The 19,201-nt window shown below is 45.7% G+C and overlaps 1 protein-coding gene across 11 annotated transcripts in view; it reads right to left on the bottom strand.

Annotated features, from left to right (window-relative positions):
• The window catches only part of RBFOX1 (RNA binding fox-1 homolog 1), a 2,185,863-nt gene that overhangs the window by 1,590,520 nt on the left and 576,142 nt on the right, over positions 1–19,201 (bottom strand). For all 11 annotated transcript variants that reach the window (XM_033428861.2, XM_049699911.1, XM_049699912.1 and 8 more), the window contains exon 4: positions 8,829–8,861. In XM_033428861.2, coding sequence (XP_033284752.1) covers positions 8,829–8,861 — 33 coding nt within the window. The remainder of the gene's footprint in view (positions 1–8,828; positions 8,862–19,201) is intronic.

Below are 19,201 nucleotides of genomic sequence, written 5' to 3'. Positions count from 1 at the left end.
TCACCCATAAACACAGTCAACCCAAAGCAGTCTTTGCTGTTTGCCAAATTTGGTTCAGATTATTAAAATATGCCATGCAGCATGGTACCCAGGTATACGGCACCCGATGCCTCTTACTGACCTTAGAGTTAGGGCACGGGGATGTGGGAGAGGAAGATGCATCATCTGAAATTCTCCCGAGTCTTCCTGGAGACTTGTCACTCTCCCTAGGTGTTCACTCTCTCCCTTGAACCCATCTCTATTTTAGAACTTGGCTAAAAGCATCTGTTCACCCGTCTGTGTATTTTACTAGATCACAGGCTCCATGAGAGCAGGAGATGGGTCTTACTCATTTTATGTGACCAGGGTCTAAAAAAGTAGCGGTTGAATAGTAGCTGCTCTTTCAGCTTGTTGCATCAGTGTGTGCTCCTCCAAAGAGGTCCATCTGCTAATACATATATAGTCCGTGCACTTCCAGCACCTCTGAGCCCAGTCTGGATTCCAGCCACAATCCCTCTTCCCTCCTCTTCACTAGACCCAGTAGTTCCATGATTCTCTCAGGGGGACCCACAGTTCCCTATTTGGAGCTTCTCCTTTTTATCTGATCCTTTATAAACCTTTGCCTTTGGCTTTGGTTTCCACAATCAACCAGTTGCACTCCCACCACTTAGGCTGATTCTGAATAACCCAATACTCCCCCTCAACTGTCCCATCTTTAACCCTTCTCCCATCTCCTCCATGGAAGCCCTACCACCGTGGATCAGTCCATTTCTCCTTTGCCATTGACAAAAACATGCTAAACCCTTGGAATTATGCAACATTACAGGCACTGACAGGCTGGAGCCTCCGCTGTTCAGTCTAATTTGGTGCATCGAGTCTGAGAGCTAGAGTGAAATGTGAGCCCGGAGCACATCTTTTGATCTTAAATAGTCAGAAGGTTGGAATGTATAATGCTATGGAAATAAATGGTGTCAAAACTGTAGGGAATAATTTATGGTGTGGGAATGGGTTCTGTGATCACAGAGCACTCACAAAATCTTAAAACAGAGAGTCGACAAGGTTGGTTGAGCTGTGGCAGGGGAAGGCTGCAGAAGAGAGGATGGAGAAGAGGAGAGACTAGGGTTTTCTTGTGATGGTTGGAAGGTCCAGCCTTTGCCTCTAAGGTGAGAGGTGACTTCTGGTTTCAGCTCATCACCTTAGCTGACTTTGGGGTCTGAGAGTCACGGATGGGATTCCTGATCCCCTTCCTATAACCTCCCTGACTCATTTAATTAACCACCTTGATCCTCAATTTGCTCATCTGTAAAACAGGAAAAAAAATAGTACTCACTTCATAGGGCTCTTGTAAGGGTGAAATTAAATGAGATAAGGTATATGAAATGACTTGTAGAGTGCCTGGCATATAGTCAGATGTTAATTAAAAGCTAGTGGACTTTTTTTTCCTTTGGTTACTATTTTTCATTAACCCCATTGCAATGTACAAATGGTGAGATTCTTCTAACATCCTCAAAACCTCACAGTAACAGAAACCAATTTTTTTTCTGATATAGGCAGTAGAAAGAGAATTTTTTTTGACTGCTCACCTTCTCCAGGGACCCTTAATTAATTTCCATGGAGTAAGGTGCTTCTGGAAGACTCAAGAACAGATGCATCCATTTGGTTTAGAGGATATGAATTGGTCCTAGTTGGCACCTCTGCTCTTTCCTATTGTAGCACAGAATGAGCTTCCAACAACACTAATAAAAATAACTACAATGACTAGCATATGTGAAGGGCTATTTATGTACCAGGTAATATGTTAATTACTTCCCATACCTTCTATCATGCCTTTTCACCTTCACTAAAAAGCTGTAAGTTTCATTCTTTAATTATCTTCATTCTACGGAAGAGACAGACCAGACACGCAAAGGTAAGAAATTTGCCTGAGTTTCACCTCTAGCAGGGACTGGAGATGGGAAATGCTGGAGCTGGGGTTTGAACCTAGGCATCAGACTCCACGACCTGTACCGACGACAGCTGTGTTCATGGTGGAACGTGCTCCAGCGCTGCAGTCAGACACTGATTCAAACACTGGTCCTGCTATTTAATTCTTAAGTAAGTCTGGTTAACCTACATCACCTCTTAGAGTCTCAGTCACCTCCTCTGTGAAATAGGGATGGTGACACTCCTTTTAAAGATTGTTGTGAAGCTACCATAGTGCTTGGCACGCAGTACACACGTGGTGAATGACGCCCTGTGTTCACGGCTGCTGCTGTCAGGCTCAGCTCCCTCCCCTGGTGCTGCTGGATGTCAGCTTGCTGGACAGATCTCACTGGTCAGTCAGCCTCTCACCAGTGCCTCCCATCAGCATTCCCTCTTCTTGCTTATTTTTCCTCTTTAACACCCAATTCTACCTCTGCCCCCCTTATTCTCAGCACATGCAGTTCTCTCTGCTATTCTCAGGGTATATGAAGGCCGCCAGGCATAACCTCTTTCAGTCTCTCCCTTCTTCAAATTCATTCGCACTTACTCTCCATCCTTTCTTTCTCAATGTCACATGAAAAATGTCCTTTCTCAGTCCAATTAATGCCATAGCTCTCTGGCACCGTGTTGAGCCCTGGTGACACAACGGTGAGCAAGGAAAGTGTACCCTCAGGGATACTGCTCACCTTTCAGCAGGTAAACCCCATCTGTGCTGATTCACATCCTCGTATCTTCTGAGGCCCATTCTGCAAGCCTGTGACGTACCCAAGCCCCTGCCACCTTCAAAATTCCTTCAAGCCAGGGAGCATCGTTGCCTTGGCTCAAGCACTTGCCCCTTGAAAGGCTGGTCTATATTGTACTTATGTGTTTTCTCTTTCCATTTACTCCCTAAGCCATCCACATCTAACTTCTACTCCCGCCACCTATGTTGGGAAGGCTCTTGTTGAGGACATTAATGATTGTATACCTGCCAAACCCAGTGCCATCAACCCGATGCTCACTCTCCTCGACCCCAGTGAATCATTCAGTGCCCTGCTCCTTTCTTGTAACCCTCTTCCCCTTCTGTTTCCAGGAGGATCTTGGTCTTGGTTTCTCCACGTTCGCTCCGATCACTTCCACTCTCTTTCACAGCTCCCACACCCCTTTCACGCCTATTCCCTGAACGTGCAAGCTCTTTCTCATCTGTGCCTTTTCTCGTGTTCTCTACTTTTCTTGACTTCAAGGCTCCAGTCTGCATCTTACTGGAGGTAATATCCTCTGGGAAGCCTCCATACATATCCCATTCCCATCTAGGCTTACTTATGTCTGAACCCAGACCCCAAACTTAAGGAATATGGAGCAGGGTTGATGGACAGGGCTTTGCTCTCATGAGAATGCTGGTCACCATGAAACAAATGACCTTATATCATTTATGATATATCCCCCCCACAGCGTATTGGAGCGTATGTTCTTTGAGGGTAAGATTATATGTCCAAGTCATGTACGTATCCCAGTGCCTAGTGCTTTGCCTAGTATAGAATAGCTATCACTTAAATGCCCATCAAATTTTAAAAAGGCCAACCATATCTCCAACTGAGAATTCTTGGCCCTTGAATTAAGACCTGATTACTTTTTGCAGGTTCTTTAAACATGCTTTTGAGCTGGCTTCAAAGACAGGGAAGACTATCAAAGTGTGATTGGACAAATTAGACAAGGGCAAGCATGCTCTTTGGAAAGTACTGCTGATCTTCAGATGGATCTTGCCCTTAATGGAGAGAAGAGGGCCATGGACTCCAACATGAATTAAGCCATGTAAGTAAACGCCTGCCTGCTTAGGTTCTGGGTCAGCCATGATGCAAAATCATCACAGCAAGTTTTCAAAGCCACAGGTCTCAAAAGAAACTTCTAGTTGTTTATTTATTGTCTTACTTTTACACAAGAAATAAAGTACGGGGATTGTGTGAGGAAGCGAAATAACAATTGTGGATCATCTGCTCTGCGCCAGGTACTGTCTTCGGCATTGCACACAGATTATCAAATTTTAAAATTCAAATCAATCCTTTGGGGTGGTGTGCATTATTGCCATTTTACTGATAAGAGACCTGTTTAGCATTTAAGCGACTTGCCCGCAGGCACATAACTTGTAAATTGTGGACCCATGATTCATATCTCATCTCTAAGACTCCAAAGCTCATGCTTTTTCCACTGTAATGCTCTTTGTGCAATAACTCAACTGTCCCTTGTAAAATGTTCTGGCTTCTGAAGTGACTTGAAATGGCCAGGACTGGTCTTTTGTTCACAGCAAAAGAAATTCAGGCCCTTCTCAAAAGTGCTGGTTTCTCTCCAAATGGGCCAGAGTATTCTAAAAGGCTCTGTAGCCCTTGGATCTGCTTTTCTGAGACTCAGGTTTGAGACAGGAAAAATATATGATTCCTTGGCCCGGGGTAAAAATCTCTGGATGGAAACAGAGATTGGTGGAAGCAAGATTCCACGTATGTCTCCCGAAGGCCACTGGGTTTAGCCACCAGCACTGTTTCCCACTGCAATTATTTGGGATAGTAAAACTGTAATATTAATCAATCTCAGTTCGATTGCTTTGCCATGAAATAGGAGCAGGCCAATTTATCAAAATTGAGGCCCTCCACTGGGTTTATACTGCCATTAAACTATCAACAGAAAATCATTTAAGGTGAGGCAAAGAACCAACTGGTAACTGAAAAGAAATGATTTTTTTTTTAAGCATCCTCTCCTGCAGCCTCCTTTGTTTGGCTGTCAGCATAGCCACTGTGGGGCTGGGTCTCAGATCTCAGTGTTACCCTGCAGCTGGAGGTGGAGAGAACTCAGACGTAGGCATTTGCAATCCAGTGGCTGCGCCCAGGTTACTTGGTTCTCCCTCAGCAGGGCAAGCTGCGTGACGGTAAACAGGGGGGAGATGTGTATGCATTTGTGCGATAAAACAGGCTTAATGATTCTGAAGGGGAAAGAGTCCAGGAGACATACAGTAGCAACTCAGGAACAAAATGGAACCATGCAGGGCCAATTAATGTGCAAATATGTGTTTGCTGAACTTGCATTCCATTCATCATGTGGACATGGAAATTGGGCCATTTATCTGTTATATTATGTATGTGACATCTTAGTTTGGTTCTTACAGGCTGCTCGGGGACAAAGGGCCATGTGCTTTGTGGCTAGCAGAGGGAATTTAAGATAAATTCTTCAGCTGTCATAAACATTGCTGGGCAGAATTTGGTCAGAAGATAAAGCTCTTTCCTCTGCAGGGTTTTAACATTTCTCAACAGTCCATGTGCCATCTTATTAAAACTGTGTGTGGTACAGGGAGGGGTGGCATATGCCATGAAAAATTATTGGCACAAACAGCTTACTGTCATGTTTTCAAAGTCCAGATTTAGCAAACGTTATTCACATATTCACTGTCAATCTGCAGAGAGAAAGGCAACTGGCAAAGCCATTCATTCTCACTGATTCTGTGGGTTTTTCATTCTTCTTGTCTCCCTTTAACCAACGTCTCCTCGACAGGTGGGGTTTGTTCTGCTTAAATTACAACTGTTTGTCTGTACTTAGGGAAAAAAAGAAAGTCATTTGAGAAGGAAAAAGACCTCACAGAAGCACCTTCCCAGAGCCACTATTATTTACCTAACAGAACATGCCGCGAATATGGAACATGCACTAAATAACGGTGATCGTTTGCTTTGATGAATTGCCATTAGAAATTCAATTAATAAAAGGTTATCTCCCTGCAGTAGTGCAAAAAATATGATCTGGCTGCAGCAAGTACAATTTAGCCTTAGAAACCATGGTTAGGAGAATGGAAAAGTTGTGTGTTTTTTAAAAATCCTGTTCCATCTGGGAGATAGGAGTTGCGAGTAAAAATGAATGAATGAATAAATGCGTGATGAATGGGTGAGTTTAGGCTATTTTTGATCTACAGTTTTGTCTACGTGCTGAAAGTTCTAGACTTCCTCATTTCCCTTTCTTTCATTATCCTGGTTTATACTTTTTATGTTGTTTTCTTTTTCATTTTTGCTGCTGCTCTTTTTTAACCAAGTAGATTCACTTTTTTTTCTTGGTATACAAATTATACACTATAAAGTACACACATCTTAGGTGTAGAGCTCCATAAATTTTACATGTGATGGTAACCTATGTAACCATATCTAGATGAAAGCATTGAATATTCCCATCGCCCAACTGGCTCTTTTGTCCCCCTACTGAAAGGTAACCATGACTGTTACTTTTATCACCAGAAGTGGGTGCTCATTTATATGTAAATGAAATCATACAGGGTGTTTTTTTGTTGTTGTTTGTTTTTTTGCGGTACACGGGCCTCTCACTGTTGTGGCGCACAGGCTCCGGACGCACAGGCTCAGCGGCCATGGCTCACGGGCCCAGCCGCTCCACGGCATGTGGGATCTTCCCGGACCGGGGCACGAACCCGCATCCCCTGCATCGGCAGGTGGACTCTCAACCACTGCGCCACCAGGGAAGCCCCAGAGTGTATTTTTTTAACCCCACATTATATCTCTGAAATTCATGAAGGCTGTTTCATATATCCATTGATGATTCTTTTTGATTACTATCTTGTATTCCATTGCATGAATATACCACAATTTGTTTATTTATTATCCTGTTAATGGGCACTTAGTTTGTTTCCATCTTTTGCCTATGAGAAATAAAGCTTCTATGAAAATTATTGTATACATCTTTTGGTGGACATAAGCACTCATTTCTCTTAGGCACACAAGCAGGAGTGGAATTGCTAGATCATTAAACATTATTTCACCAATGTTTAAAGTACTGCAATTCTCCAAAACTCCATTTTTAAATCTGAAAATAGTGATAACAAATATCCTGCCATGTGTGATTTCTGTGAAATTGAAAAGGGGCAACATATGTAAAGGTGTTTTACTGTTGACTGTGTGTTTTAAACTGCCAAATGTGGCACAAATGTGAGACTGTGCTGAGGAAAGGAAGATGGAAAATCACAGGAAATAGGCATCTCTCCGTGGTGCTGACCCCAGTGCACTGAGACATATTCAGGTACGATCTAGAAAGCAGAATCAGCCCTTAAGGAGAGCCAGAGCTAACATTTATCAACACTCACTATGCACGAAGCCATGATCTGGGTGGTTTACATGCTGTTGTTCATATACTGAATATATTCATATATTGAAATTCTATCCCCCAACGCGATGGTAGCAGGAGGTGGGGCCTTTGGAGGTGATCAGCCCTCAGGAATGGGATTAGTGCCCTTATAAGAAGAGACACGAGAGCTTGCTTCCTCTCTCTGCTTTTCTGCCACGTGAGGATACAATGAGAAGAATGGCTATCTGCAAACCAGGAAGAGAGTCCTCACCAGACACCAGATCTGCTGGTACCTTGATCCTGGACTTCCCAACCATCAGAACTGTGAGTAATAAATTTCTGTGAAGTCACCCAGTCCATGCTATCTTGTTATAGTGGCCTGAACTAAGACACATGGCGCGGCAGTTAATAGCCAGCCCTGCCAGACATGACTACAGATCCCAGCTCTATCACTCATTAGCTGAATGGTTCTAGGAAAGTCACTGAGTCTTCCCAAGCCTCAGTTTATTCTTCTGTGAAATGGGGATTATAATAGCTCATACATCCCAAGATTTTTGTAAGATTTCATAAGATGATGTATGTGAAATCTTTACATAGTGAATGGTATATACTAGGTACTGGATACATGGAAACTGGTCCTCTGTGTGGAGTAAATCAAAAAAGTAAACACTGACATTGCCCTTTTAATGCTCTCAGCAACCTCATGTGATGTGTATTGCTGTTCTCACTCTGAAGATGAAGAAAGGAGCTTTGAGTAGATACAGGACTGGCTTAAGTCACTGGTCACAAGATCATTGGGAAGCAGGTGACACCAGTGGCTCCTGACCCCACCCCATCTTTCTGCTTCCTGACCCTCCTCTCTTCCCACTGATCTACCTCCCTAGGCATCTAAAATAACATTTACACCATTAATGAACCACAGTTCCTAGAAAACTTTTGCACACCAAGTTATCCTATTCAAGACTGTAGACATTTGAACTGGAGTTTCCACTCTTGCAATGATCTCCCCTTACATTTTGTCGAACACTGTCAGAATCCGCCTCTGCACTCCTTATTCCATATCACCCTCCAACAACCATGCGACGGGTCAAAAGGAGCTGAATTATCCTCACTGAGTGCATGAGAAAAGTGAGTCTCAGCAGTTAAAGTGATGCACGATGTCACACAGAACCCAGGGGTGCTGAGGCCCAAGTAGATGCTCTTTGCTCTACACATCTCGTAACCTAGAAGGAGGAGAACAACGGCTCCGTGGCCCTGGATATATTTTGGAGTACCCATTAAGTGATGCGCATTAAGTGACGCCACATTCCCCATGGATGGTCACCTTGCTGGTGACCTCTGACCAACATCTTTTTAAATTCTTTACCTGTTGCCAGCATCAGCCACAGTTCCCTTAATGCCCCAGAGGATGAACAGGGAGAGGAAACAGAGGGAGGGAATGGAAACCACCAGAGAGACAGATGGAGGTCTCACTGCCAAAGCAAGGGCTGGTCTGAATGGAGCTAGAACCATAATGTGTATATACAGACTCTGGAGTCACCAAGACAGAAGCAAGAGGAGATCCAAATTTGAAACCATCAGCCGTCTTTACCAGGCTACTCAGTACACACTCCATAAAGAGTACCAGGGGTGACCCGGTCAGCCCCAAACCTAGCGCCGTGGAAACCACACAACTGACAACACCAGACAAACCGCCAGGAGATTGTGCAGAGCACAACTGCAACCAGAATACCCTCTTCATTCCATCGCAAAAGAAAACCGTTTCAAAATGTCCTCCAAAGGGACAGCAAAGCCATGTTTCCTACCTCAGCTTCGCTGGCAGCCAGGCTTGCCGAAACCTGCAAGTTAAAGAAAAAAAAAAGACATTAGTATTGATTCAACAAGAAGGTAATTGGATTAATTGTCTTTTTAAAGGAATTGGCATCAATAATTTGTTATGACCCGAGGGGACAATGGGCGCGAGACACACACACACACACACACACAGAGGCACTCTTTCTTCTAGCAAGCACAGGAGCAAGATTTGTTTTTCCAGTCCTGTGTATAAGGTGAAGAGGATAATTAATATTTTCAACACATCATAACAACCTTGCCAGGAAGAAAAAAGGGGGAGGTCTGTGTGCGATGCCCATGCACTGATAATGATTAAATGAACACCGAAAAAGCAAAGCCATTGAAGACATTGAGGGTTTTTTTTTCCCCTTGAAGTTTCGAGTCAGTGTTCTGAGAAGGTAAAACTTCAAACTACAGCAACCACAGCCTTCTGTTTCCAAAATGCCTCAAAATATTGTGCACTAAAGAGTGCTGCCAGGCGTTGTGCCAAGCTCTATGTCATCCCCAGAGCAACTTTCATTATCCCATTTCATAGATGAGAATATATTGGGGTTGGAAGAGTAGTTAAGTAATTTTTTCAAGCTCAGAAATTTATTCAGTAGAGGAAGTTAGATTTAAACACAAGATAAAGTCATATAGACTTTCAGGCTCCTACCCACACACAGCCCATTCTGTATTAAAGGATTTGATTTTGGAATAAAGGAATAAAGATTCCACCCATGATGTTCATATATGCCTAGAAGAGATCTCCTATCTAGGGGCAGATAAGGTGTTTTTTTTTCCCTGATAACTCCAGGAACTCTCCACCCTGCAACTTTCTACTTATACCTGAGGTTGACCAGCCATCCTCAGCCATATTTTCCTACCAGTTGGCTCTGAACTGAACTGTGTCCACCCCCACCACAAATTCATGAAGCTCTAACCTCCAATGTGATGGTATTTGGAGGTGGGCCTTTGGGAGGTAATTAGGTTTAGATAAGGTCATGAGAGTAGGGCCCCCTGGACAGCATTAGTGCCCTTATGAGACACCAACAAGTTTGCTTCCTGTCTCTCTCTCTCCACCTGCTCATGCACGAAGGAAAGGCCATATGAGGACACAGCAAGAAGACAGCCACCTGAAACCCAGGGAGAAGCTCTCACCAGGCACCAACCCTGCTGGCTCCTTGATGGTGGACTTCCAGCCTCCAGACTGTGAGAAACAAACTCCTGTTGTTTAATCCACCCAGTCTATAGTGTTTTGTTATGGTAACCAAACTTAATAAGACAAGCAGATACCAGCTCACAGCTGTGAATCCAACTAAGGGCTTAAGAATGCATGGGTTCCTGAGCTGGATGAACAGTCCCTATAGCTCACACTGGTCCAGCTCCCAGCACTCCCTCCCCCATGCTCACCCCCAAGGTATCAGACCAGCCCTCACTGAAGCCATCAGCCCCAGAAGTAGCTCAGGCAGTGCCTGCTGCCCACTGGGCAGCTTTCACGCGTCATTAGCCTCCTAAACGGGAGGCTTCAGACTGACCTCAGCCAAGAGGATGCATTAGCTGTGGCCTGTGGCTTAGCAAGGCTTATCCCAGGGCCAGCCCTGGAGAAACTCCCAAGGTGTGATGAGTGTCAGAGCCCAGGTCCTCCCCTCCCCTCCCTTCCCTCTGTCCTGTCAGAGCTGGGGCTGGGAGAGCAGCTGATTCCAAAGCGAGTGGCCACATCCATAAAGCACAAGTGCAGAAGATCCCTTGCTACATAACCTTTTGTGTGTGTGTGTGTATGTGTGTGTGTGTGTGTATACATCAGCATTTCCCTGCTGTAAGCCAGTAGGAATTTGTGAGGCAGAAGCTTGCTATTCAACAGCTACAGGTCTCCAGCAGCACATGGGCAACACCACTCTCAGCTGCCCTCTCTAATTTCCTCCTTCAGAATCTTCGTCTGTGTCTCCCAACTTGTGCATTTTGGGTCACACGGCCCCTTTCATTCCTCCCTATTAGGCAAGCCCACTTCTTACATCTACCTTAGATAAACGCACACCAACATAAAGAGGCATAGACATGGCTGATTACTGAAGCATTGTTCAGGATAACAAGACATTTCTAAAACATTTAAGTGTCCACAGATAAAAGAATGGCTAAAATACAGGGTTTGAACACTCCAATGCCTCCAGGGGCCAAGCAAGTAATAAAAGTATATAAAGTGAACTACCTGCCAGACAATAGGGAATGGTGAGGTCTGTGGGGAAATACGAGATGCCTACTTTAAAGCCATTTGCATTCAATTTGTAAGGGCAAAATATGGTTCCAGCCAAACACAACACATATGTCATCTGGATGTGGCCGCTAGGCTGCCAGTTTACCCTCCTCTAAACCAAATCAACTATGATCCAGCCATATTATATAATATTATGCAGCTGCTAGAATAAATGGGGTGAATCCTAATGTTTGACATGAAAAACTCAACAGTACATACTGCTGTTGTTTTTTTTTAAAGCATGACATTTATTCACTTATTTATTTATGGCTGCATTGGGTCTTTGTTGCTGCGCACAGGCTTTCTCCAGTTGTGGAGAGTGGGGGCTACTCTTCGTTGCGGTGTGTGGGCTCCTCATTGAGGTGGCTTCTCTTTGTTGCAGAGCATGGGCTCTAGGCACAAGGGCTTCAGTAGTTGTGGCACACGAGCTCAGTAGTTGTGGCGCACAGGCTTAGTTGCTCTGTGGCATGTGGGATCCTCCAGAGCAGGGTTTGAACCTGTATCCCCTGCATTGGCAGGCGGATTCTTAACCACTGTGCCACTAAGGAAGTCCCTACATACTGTTAATGGACAAGAAAAGTTGGAGAGCAGCACACATATGATGACACCAATATTCTAAAAAAATAACTGAAGTATATATATATTATATATTCCTGTAACCGGGCAGGACCCATGAGGCCTTCCCGGGACAGAACTCTCTCGTATATCCTCTGCTTTAGCCCCTCTCTGAAGTATCTAGATAACAGTATCTGATGCCCATTCCTTAGTTGTTTTACAGATGCTAAAACCCCCACCAAATGGAAGAAGGTAACTAGTTAATGACTGTGAGCACGTAGCCCCCAGACCTACTGGAGCCTGAGGATTGATAATGTTAACCCCTATGACATCACACTGTTACTTCACCATCAACCAATCAGAGAATTGTGCAGGAGTTGATCACATACCCTGTGACTCCCCTTCATCACCTGGCCTTTAAAAATGTCTCCCTGAAACCCAACAGGGAGTTTGGGTCTTTTGAGCACTATCTGCCCTGGACTCCTTGCTTGGTGCCTGTAATAACCGCTGCACTTTCCTTCACCACAACCTGGTGTCAGTAGATTGGCCTGACTGCACGTGGGCAAGCGGACCCAAGTTTGCATGGGTAACATTCCTCCTTCCACACTTACTCCCCCACCACACACACACAGATGTATGTCTAAAAAATATCTGGGAGGAGGAATTTCCTGGTGGTGCAGTGGTTAAGAATCCACCTGCCAGTGCAGGGGACATGGGTTCAATCCCTGGTCCAGGAAGATCCCACATGCCATGGAGCAACTAAGCCCACATGCCACAACTACTGAAGCCCATGTGCCTAGAGCCTGTGCTCTGCAACAAGAGAAGCCACTGCCATGAGAAGCCATGCGCCACAATGAAGAGTAGCCCCTGCTCACCACAACTAGAGAAAGCCCACGTGCAGCAACAAAGACCCAACGCAGCCAAAAATTAAAAAATTTTTTTTGTATCCTCTGGGAGGATACAAATCAAACCAACAAAAGTTTTACCTCTGAGGAGGAATTCATTGAGAATGCATCCATGTATTATTTGTCTAGTTAAACATAAATTTAAAATATGATAAAACTAAAGCTTTACAGTTCCTCAAGGTTAATAAGAGACTTTATAGAAATGCTGGCTTGTCTCACTGAAGAGAGGACTAAAAACAGCTCTCTCACCCATTCATATATCTGATGACACAGAGTAGAAGGTGGGTCATATGGTGATGCAGTAGGGAGTGGTGGGGCTTGTGGCCAATTGGAGATAAGCCACAGTTCATTTATGATTTAAAATTCTATGTATTAGATAAATCTATGAAAAGCAAATGTTGACATTTACTAGAATCCTCTATATACTGCATTCAGTGTCGATTTTATAGTCATAATTATGTTAGATTCACTTCCAACACAGGTAGCTCAGGGTTATTCAGGAACACGGCACCCACAGACCTCAGGGCCTGTCTGTCATCCACTGTGGCATGTTCAGCAGATAGAGAACTGTGGAGGCCAGCTGGGGAGGGAGTGAGGGTTCTTTAAGGGCTGCGGGTGCCAGACTGAGGCATTTGGCTTTTATGTTGTCAGCAGCAGCCACCATCAGACGGTTCCCAGCATGGGGGCTGATATGATTAGAGCCATGTTTGAGGTGGGCCATTCTGTGGACCAGCACTGGGCACAGAAGGGATGCAGGAAACTCCCGGCAGGACACTCCTTAGAGCTTTGTTCCAGCGATTTCCCATCCCTTTAATCATTTCCCTTCCTCTCCTTCACTTTCTCTACCCGTGTTTGAAATTGCAAAGGCCGACATTAAGGGTTTCCTCCTTGCTTGTGCCAGGAACTTGATGTACGTGATTCTTTCAATCCTCTCCTCAACCCTAGGGGCTGGTTCTCATGCCATTTTTTCAGACAGGGAAACTGGGGTTGGGAAGCTAAGTTCCTTTCCTTCAGTTGGGACTGTCAGAGGCAGGGTTTGAACCCAGGTCATACTCCAAAACTGCCCTCAAAAACCATGCAGGGATTTTGCCCATGGAGATATGGACCCTTCCTGGGACTTCCCACATATTAACAGGTATGAGAACGGAGTTAATGGATAGATGGGTGATCGTGGCTCAGGAACACCCACCTAGTCTTCCTCTGCACCTGTGTCTGAGACGCCCATCCCCATCTGGGGTTCTGATGCTTCATACTACTCAATCATCTGTGCTGAATGTGTTGGGTACCACTCTACCACTTCTGCAGTGGTAGTGGGAGACAGGTCCCTTTTGGTTGGGTGGGATAGAAACCACTCAAAAGAGCTTAAGAACACAAAAGAAGTTTTTAGCCCATTCAACGGACAGAGTTCACTTTAAATGGATCCAGATAAGGATCAGCGAGGTTACATTACTTCTCTGGCAAGTGGTAGTGCAAGAAACGGGAACCCAGGTCTCTAGGATTGGAGACTTTGCCCTGCAGTACTCCTATGCACAAATCCAGGGACTCAGTCATTGTGTGCTTTTCCCCGTCTAGACTCTAAGCCATCCCCGTCTCACTGAATGACCACTATTCCCTGCGTCCTGCTCCCTCTCGCCCCCTTCCTTCCTGCAGGAATCGCCATGAGGTCCCCATGGCTGTGCTGAACATGCCACACTGGCCTGCCAGGTAGGAAGATAGAATCATCACATCCCTCCTCAAACACTACCCTGCTGGGCCTTCAGATTTGTATCCCAGCAGCAAATGACACCACCGTTCACACCAAACAGTGAACCCTTTATCCGAGAAGTCAAGTGTCACCTAAACAGGCCTTCCAGGCCAGCAAGGGTATTATTCATGCACCAGCAGTTTGGGGATTTCTTCTTCTCACACTCAAAGAAAAATGTATCCCTGTGCCCTGTCATCTACCAAGTTCGCCAGGCTGCCAGGTGTCCTTGGCTTTGACGGAACTATTTTATGGAAAGTTCTGACCTAGAACAACACCAGCATGAAGGTTCTCTTTTTCCACCAATTATCCCTCAATCTAGTCTCCTTTTTCAGTTCTGTAAGGACATCCCAGGGAAACCCAGAGCTTCCCAGTCACCCTCAGGCGTGAGAAGCCCAGTCTAGCTCAGTGCAAAACTCCTATCTCAAGTCCAATTTAACGCTCATCTCCTCCAGTCCCCCAACTGTGCTGGCAAGGCTTTGAACAGAGGGATTAATTGGGGAGAATGAATGGTCTTCGCCTTCGTGCCCTCTTCTCCCTTTGGTTTTCTGGTTTTAACAGCTCTGTCATTGGGTCTGAGCGGATGGATTAGAGAGAAAGGGCACATTCCTCTCCACTTGACCATGCAACAAACGAAATCATCTGCTATCAATGCAGATTATCAGGCAGTTCAATGGTCATAGGTGCCTTCTGTACAGATGTCCAAATGCTGGCACCTTTGCGGGGCACAGGTAGATTAGGGGCAACCCTGTGGGTGCAGGCCTCCTGTAATTGTCAGGGACACCAAAGCTACAGTAACAAATAGAACCAAATAAATAATGGCTTGACACATGGATAGTCATCTCTTGCTCACATAGCAGTTCTAGGTGGGAGAACGCGTGAGAGGCCAGCTCTCATCCACACAATCATTCAGGGACCCAGGCTGAAAAAGGCCCTGCCATCTTTAATATGTGGCTTCAGGTCACCGTGACCAGAAAGCCAGAAGAGGGAGAATACATGGAGGAACACGAGTGGGTGGTCTTTATGGACCAGACCCAGGAGTGTCATGCATCGTTTCAGTTCACATCCTGTTGGCCAGAGCTCAGTCACAGGGCCACACACAACGGCAAGGGGTTTGGACGTGCAGTCAAGCTGTATATCAGAGAGGAGGAGATAGTTTTGGAGAGCAGAGCTAGCAGGCCTGGCCACACCTCCTCGCTGCAGCACTGCCTTGCCAGAGATCCCTCTACACGGTTCCCTCATAGAAAACTCACCTCCACCTGACCTCCCCCAACTTCTCCGAGTGATGGAATTCTGGCAGCTAACAGTCTCCTGTCGCTGAGGTCCCCTCACCGTGCAGCTGGTCCTCTGGGGGACACCAGCCACAGGGCTCAAACCCAGATCTTCTGTGGTATCCTCTGGACCCACAGGAAACTAACAAGTCCTTTTGCAAGAGCAGAGATTAAAGCTGTCCCTTCCTCTATGCCCTCTCTCTCCTGTCTTCTTCTCCTCCTGCTTGAACAAGCAGAAAGGGGTGATAAGAAGCTACACCAGCAGACTGAGTCCTCTTCTTGCTGGCATCCCAGTGTCTACAAGAGATCCCTTTGGAGCTCAGCCTGACTTCAGGTTGACACTGGTAACTCCTCTCTCCCCTGAATCCTCTCTGATCTTCTCCTTATTTATCTAGTCAGTACTGATAACAGCAGAGGTGGCTTGTCCCCTCTCAAGGCGATCTGAGGAGATGGCTGAACCCATTGTGTCTGACCCTCTTTCAAGTGTAAGAGACGCTCAGCATTCCTCTGCCTTCACTTGGGGTCCTAACGATCTATTCTGGGATAACGGGAAATGTCTTAGTCACCTTGACAAAAGCACCCTGCAAAGGGTTGTGAATTTGTCACCAAATTGGGTCAACTCTTTCCTTGAACGGATTGAATCTCTGGGTTGTCTTCACTGGTGTAAACAGAACACCTTAAAGTGCTATCATCAAAGGGTGGTGAAGCAGCATGGAGCGTGTGGAATGAGACAAATGGGGTTCCTGCCACTCCGCGGCTGGGGGGGGCTTTGAGAAGGTCACTTCCCTGACCTGAAAGAGTTGATTTCTCTCTCTACTGCGCACAGGGAAACCCTGCCCCACGGTGGTGTGGATTCTGTGTTGTGTCATGAATAGTAAACACCAGCATGTCCAGCATCTACCTGCCATGTTTCACCCCCTGGACGACGCTAGGGACTCTAAGCAAGTTGTGGAGTTGAGTCTTGCAAACCTCTCCTCCCTCTCTCTAGGTATGTCATCCTGGGCATGTGTGGTGACTGAAATCAGCCACATATTCTTTGGTGCTTCTCCCATCAAGAGGTGGGGTCTATGTTCCCAACCCTTGAACCTGGGCAGGCTCTGAAACTACCCTGACCAGGGGATTACGGCAGAAGGGATGTTGTGCCAGTTCTCGTCCAGCCTTAAAAGACTGGACACTTCCACTGCTGTCTGGGGGACTCTCTGGGTGCCCTCAGCTGCCCATCAGAGGTCTGACTGCCCTGAGACCGCCATGCTGGAGCAGCCACTTTGAGGCATTTTGACCGACAGTATCAGCTGAGCCCAAACCTCCAGCCTTCCCGGCCAATGTGCCAGCCACCTCGGACCCTCCAGGCAGTGCATCTGCCAACGGAACACCACCAAGAAACCTCAGTCAAACCACGCCCAGCACGCCCTGCCCAGATTCCTGCCCCAAAAATCTTGAGCTATAGTGGATGGTTGCTGTTTTGAGCCATTAAGCTTCAAGGTACTTTGGTAACAGCAATAGATGATCACAACAAAAGGTACTTATCCTGTCTAAGCCTGTAATTTCATACTTACGAAAGAGAAAATATGTTTTTACAAGACTGTTCTAAGAATTAAGCAAAAAAATCTATGTTTAAAGTGCTTGACACGGTCCCTGGCACACAGCAAGCTGTTTTATCTCACAAGCATGTGTGCTGTTCTTTGTGCATTTCCACATGCAATAGTCTTTTTAATATATATACACATTTATTTATTTACTTTTGGCTGCTTTGGTTTTTTGTTGCTGTGCGCGTCTTTCCCTAGTTGCGGTGAGCGGGGGCTACTCTTCGTTGTGGTGTGCAGGCTTCTCACTGAGGTGGCTTCTCTTGTTGCGGAGCACGGGCTCTAGGTGCGTGGGCTTCAGTAGTTGTGGCACACGGGCTCTAGAGCGCAGGCTCAGTAGTTGTGGCGCACAGGCTTAGTTGCTCCGCGGCATGTGGGATCTTCCTGGACCAGGGATCGAACTTGTGTCCCCTGCATTGGCAGGTAGATTCTTAACCACTGCGCCACCAGGGAAGCCCCCACATGCGATAGTCTTGATTTACTGTCAAGTGATGATTCTCAGAGCACTCAATTTGATTTCCAGATGGTAAAACGTATATGGATTGCTCTGGACTCAGAAATACCTGGGCTTTATAAATCCTTGTGCTGCCATTTACAAGCTGTGCGCATGACCAAGACAGAGCTACCTCACCTCTCTGAGCCTCAGTTTCCCCATTTGGAAAACAGATATAAAAATCTATCTCGCTGCCTTTTTGGCATAGATTCAATGGGAATGCCTGGCCTAGAGTTGGAGATTGAGAATGAATAACTGTAGTTTTGGTTAGTTTGGTGTCGTAACTGTTATAGTAGCAGCAGTCGTAACACTGATATTTTGAGCTCCACTGCATTTAATGGAGCAGGCTGTGAACAGACCCCCTAAAGGGGTATTTCTGAAAGCAGGCAGCTTCCCCTCTCCTCACCATCTCTCTCCTCTACTCTAGCCCCGGACTTGGTTCCAGCCGCGGAGCTGCCGGAACTCAGCCCAGATTTTTAAATGTGAGTGTAAAAAAGGAAAGAGCCCATTCACAGATGATATTCAACACCCCCTCTCTCCCCAAGCCAAATTCCGTAGGCTCCAGAATGTCCAATGAATAAACGGCTCTTAAAATTCTTCTAGAAAATGCACAAGTTTTCTCTTAATAATGCTCTCTGTCAGAAATGGAATATTTACATGCACTTGCTTCAAAATACTGGCAGCTTGTAACCTAAGAATAGTTTTACTTGTGGTGCTGAACAACTACCTTAGGTCCATCTTGTAGATAATTTTGAAAGGAGCAAGAGGATGCAGGGTAGAAAGAGCTGCAAGAGGGAGACTGAGTGGGGAGGGAGGGGCTGACAAATCCCTGCCCTTGGTTTGCCCTTGAAGTTGGTGTATAAGGAAGGTTAAAGTAGTTCCAGCACTGGGTTGATGGGTGTCTGAGCTGTGATGGGCCCATCAGTCACCCTGACGTGTGCTGGCAAATACTGAGAGATTGTAAACATTATCTGAAGCTTAATTAGGAGGCGGACAGGAGGCTGGGTGGGCGTGAGGAGGGAGCGCTGAGGCTCCCTGTGGCCTGTCCCCACCCCACCCTGCATCCTGGAATCTTTGGGGAAAGTTGCCGCCATTCACATCTCCTTCCAAAGAGCTCCTCGTTGCTTTTTTGAGGCCAGGCTGCAAGTTTTAAAAAGGCTCCTAAGATGGTTCTGTTTTCAAATTTAGCTCAGCAATCTGGAAATGCAGTTAAAGATCTTTAGAAACCCTCCTTCTCTTTGACCCAGCAACTCTGCTCCTGGGAATCATTCCTAAGGACGAATTGGAAATACATCAAAAGTCTGTGGCACAAAATAATGCTTTGTAACATTTTTGTAATGGAAAAAACAATTGGAAACAAGCTAGCTGTTCAACAATTGGAGATTGCGTCAGGGAGCTGAATCATCCCCTTTTCAGGAACCACTATATGACTACAAAAGTGATGGTCCAGCAAAGTTTGAAATAACATGGGAAAATGCTCATATATGAAGGAAAAAAACCCAGAACATGAATGACATAAATATTGTACTACCTGATCTCAGTTACGTTAAAGCATGAATAGAAG

Source organism: Orcinus orca, chromosome 16, assembly GCF_937001465.1.
Source record: "Orcinus orca chromosome 16, mOrcOrc1.1, whole genome shotgun sequence".
NCBI lineage: Eukaryota > Metazoa > Chordata > Mammalia > Artiodactyla > Delphinidae > Orcinus > Orcinus orca.
The sequence above is the reverse complement of the archived record's forward strand: the minus strand, read 5'-3'. Positions and strand labels throughout refer to the sequence as shown.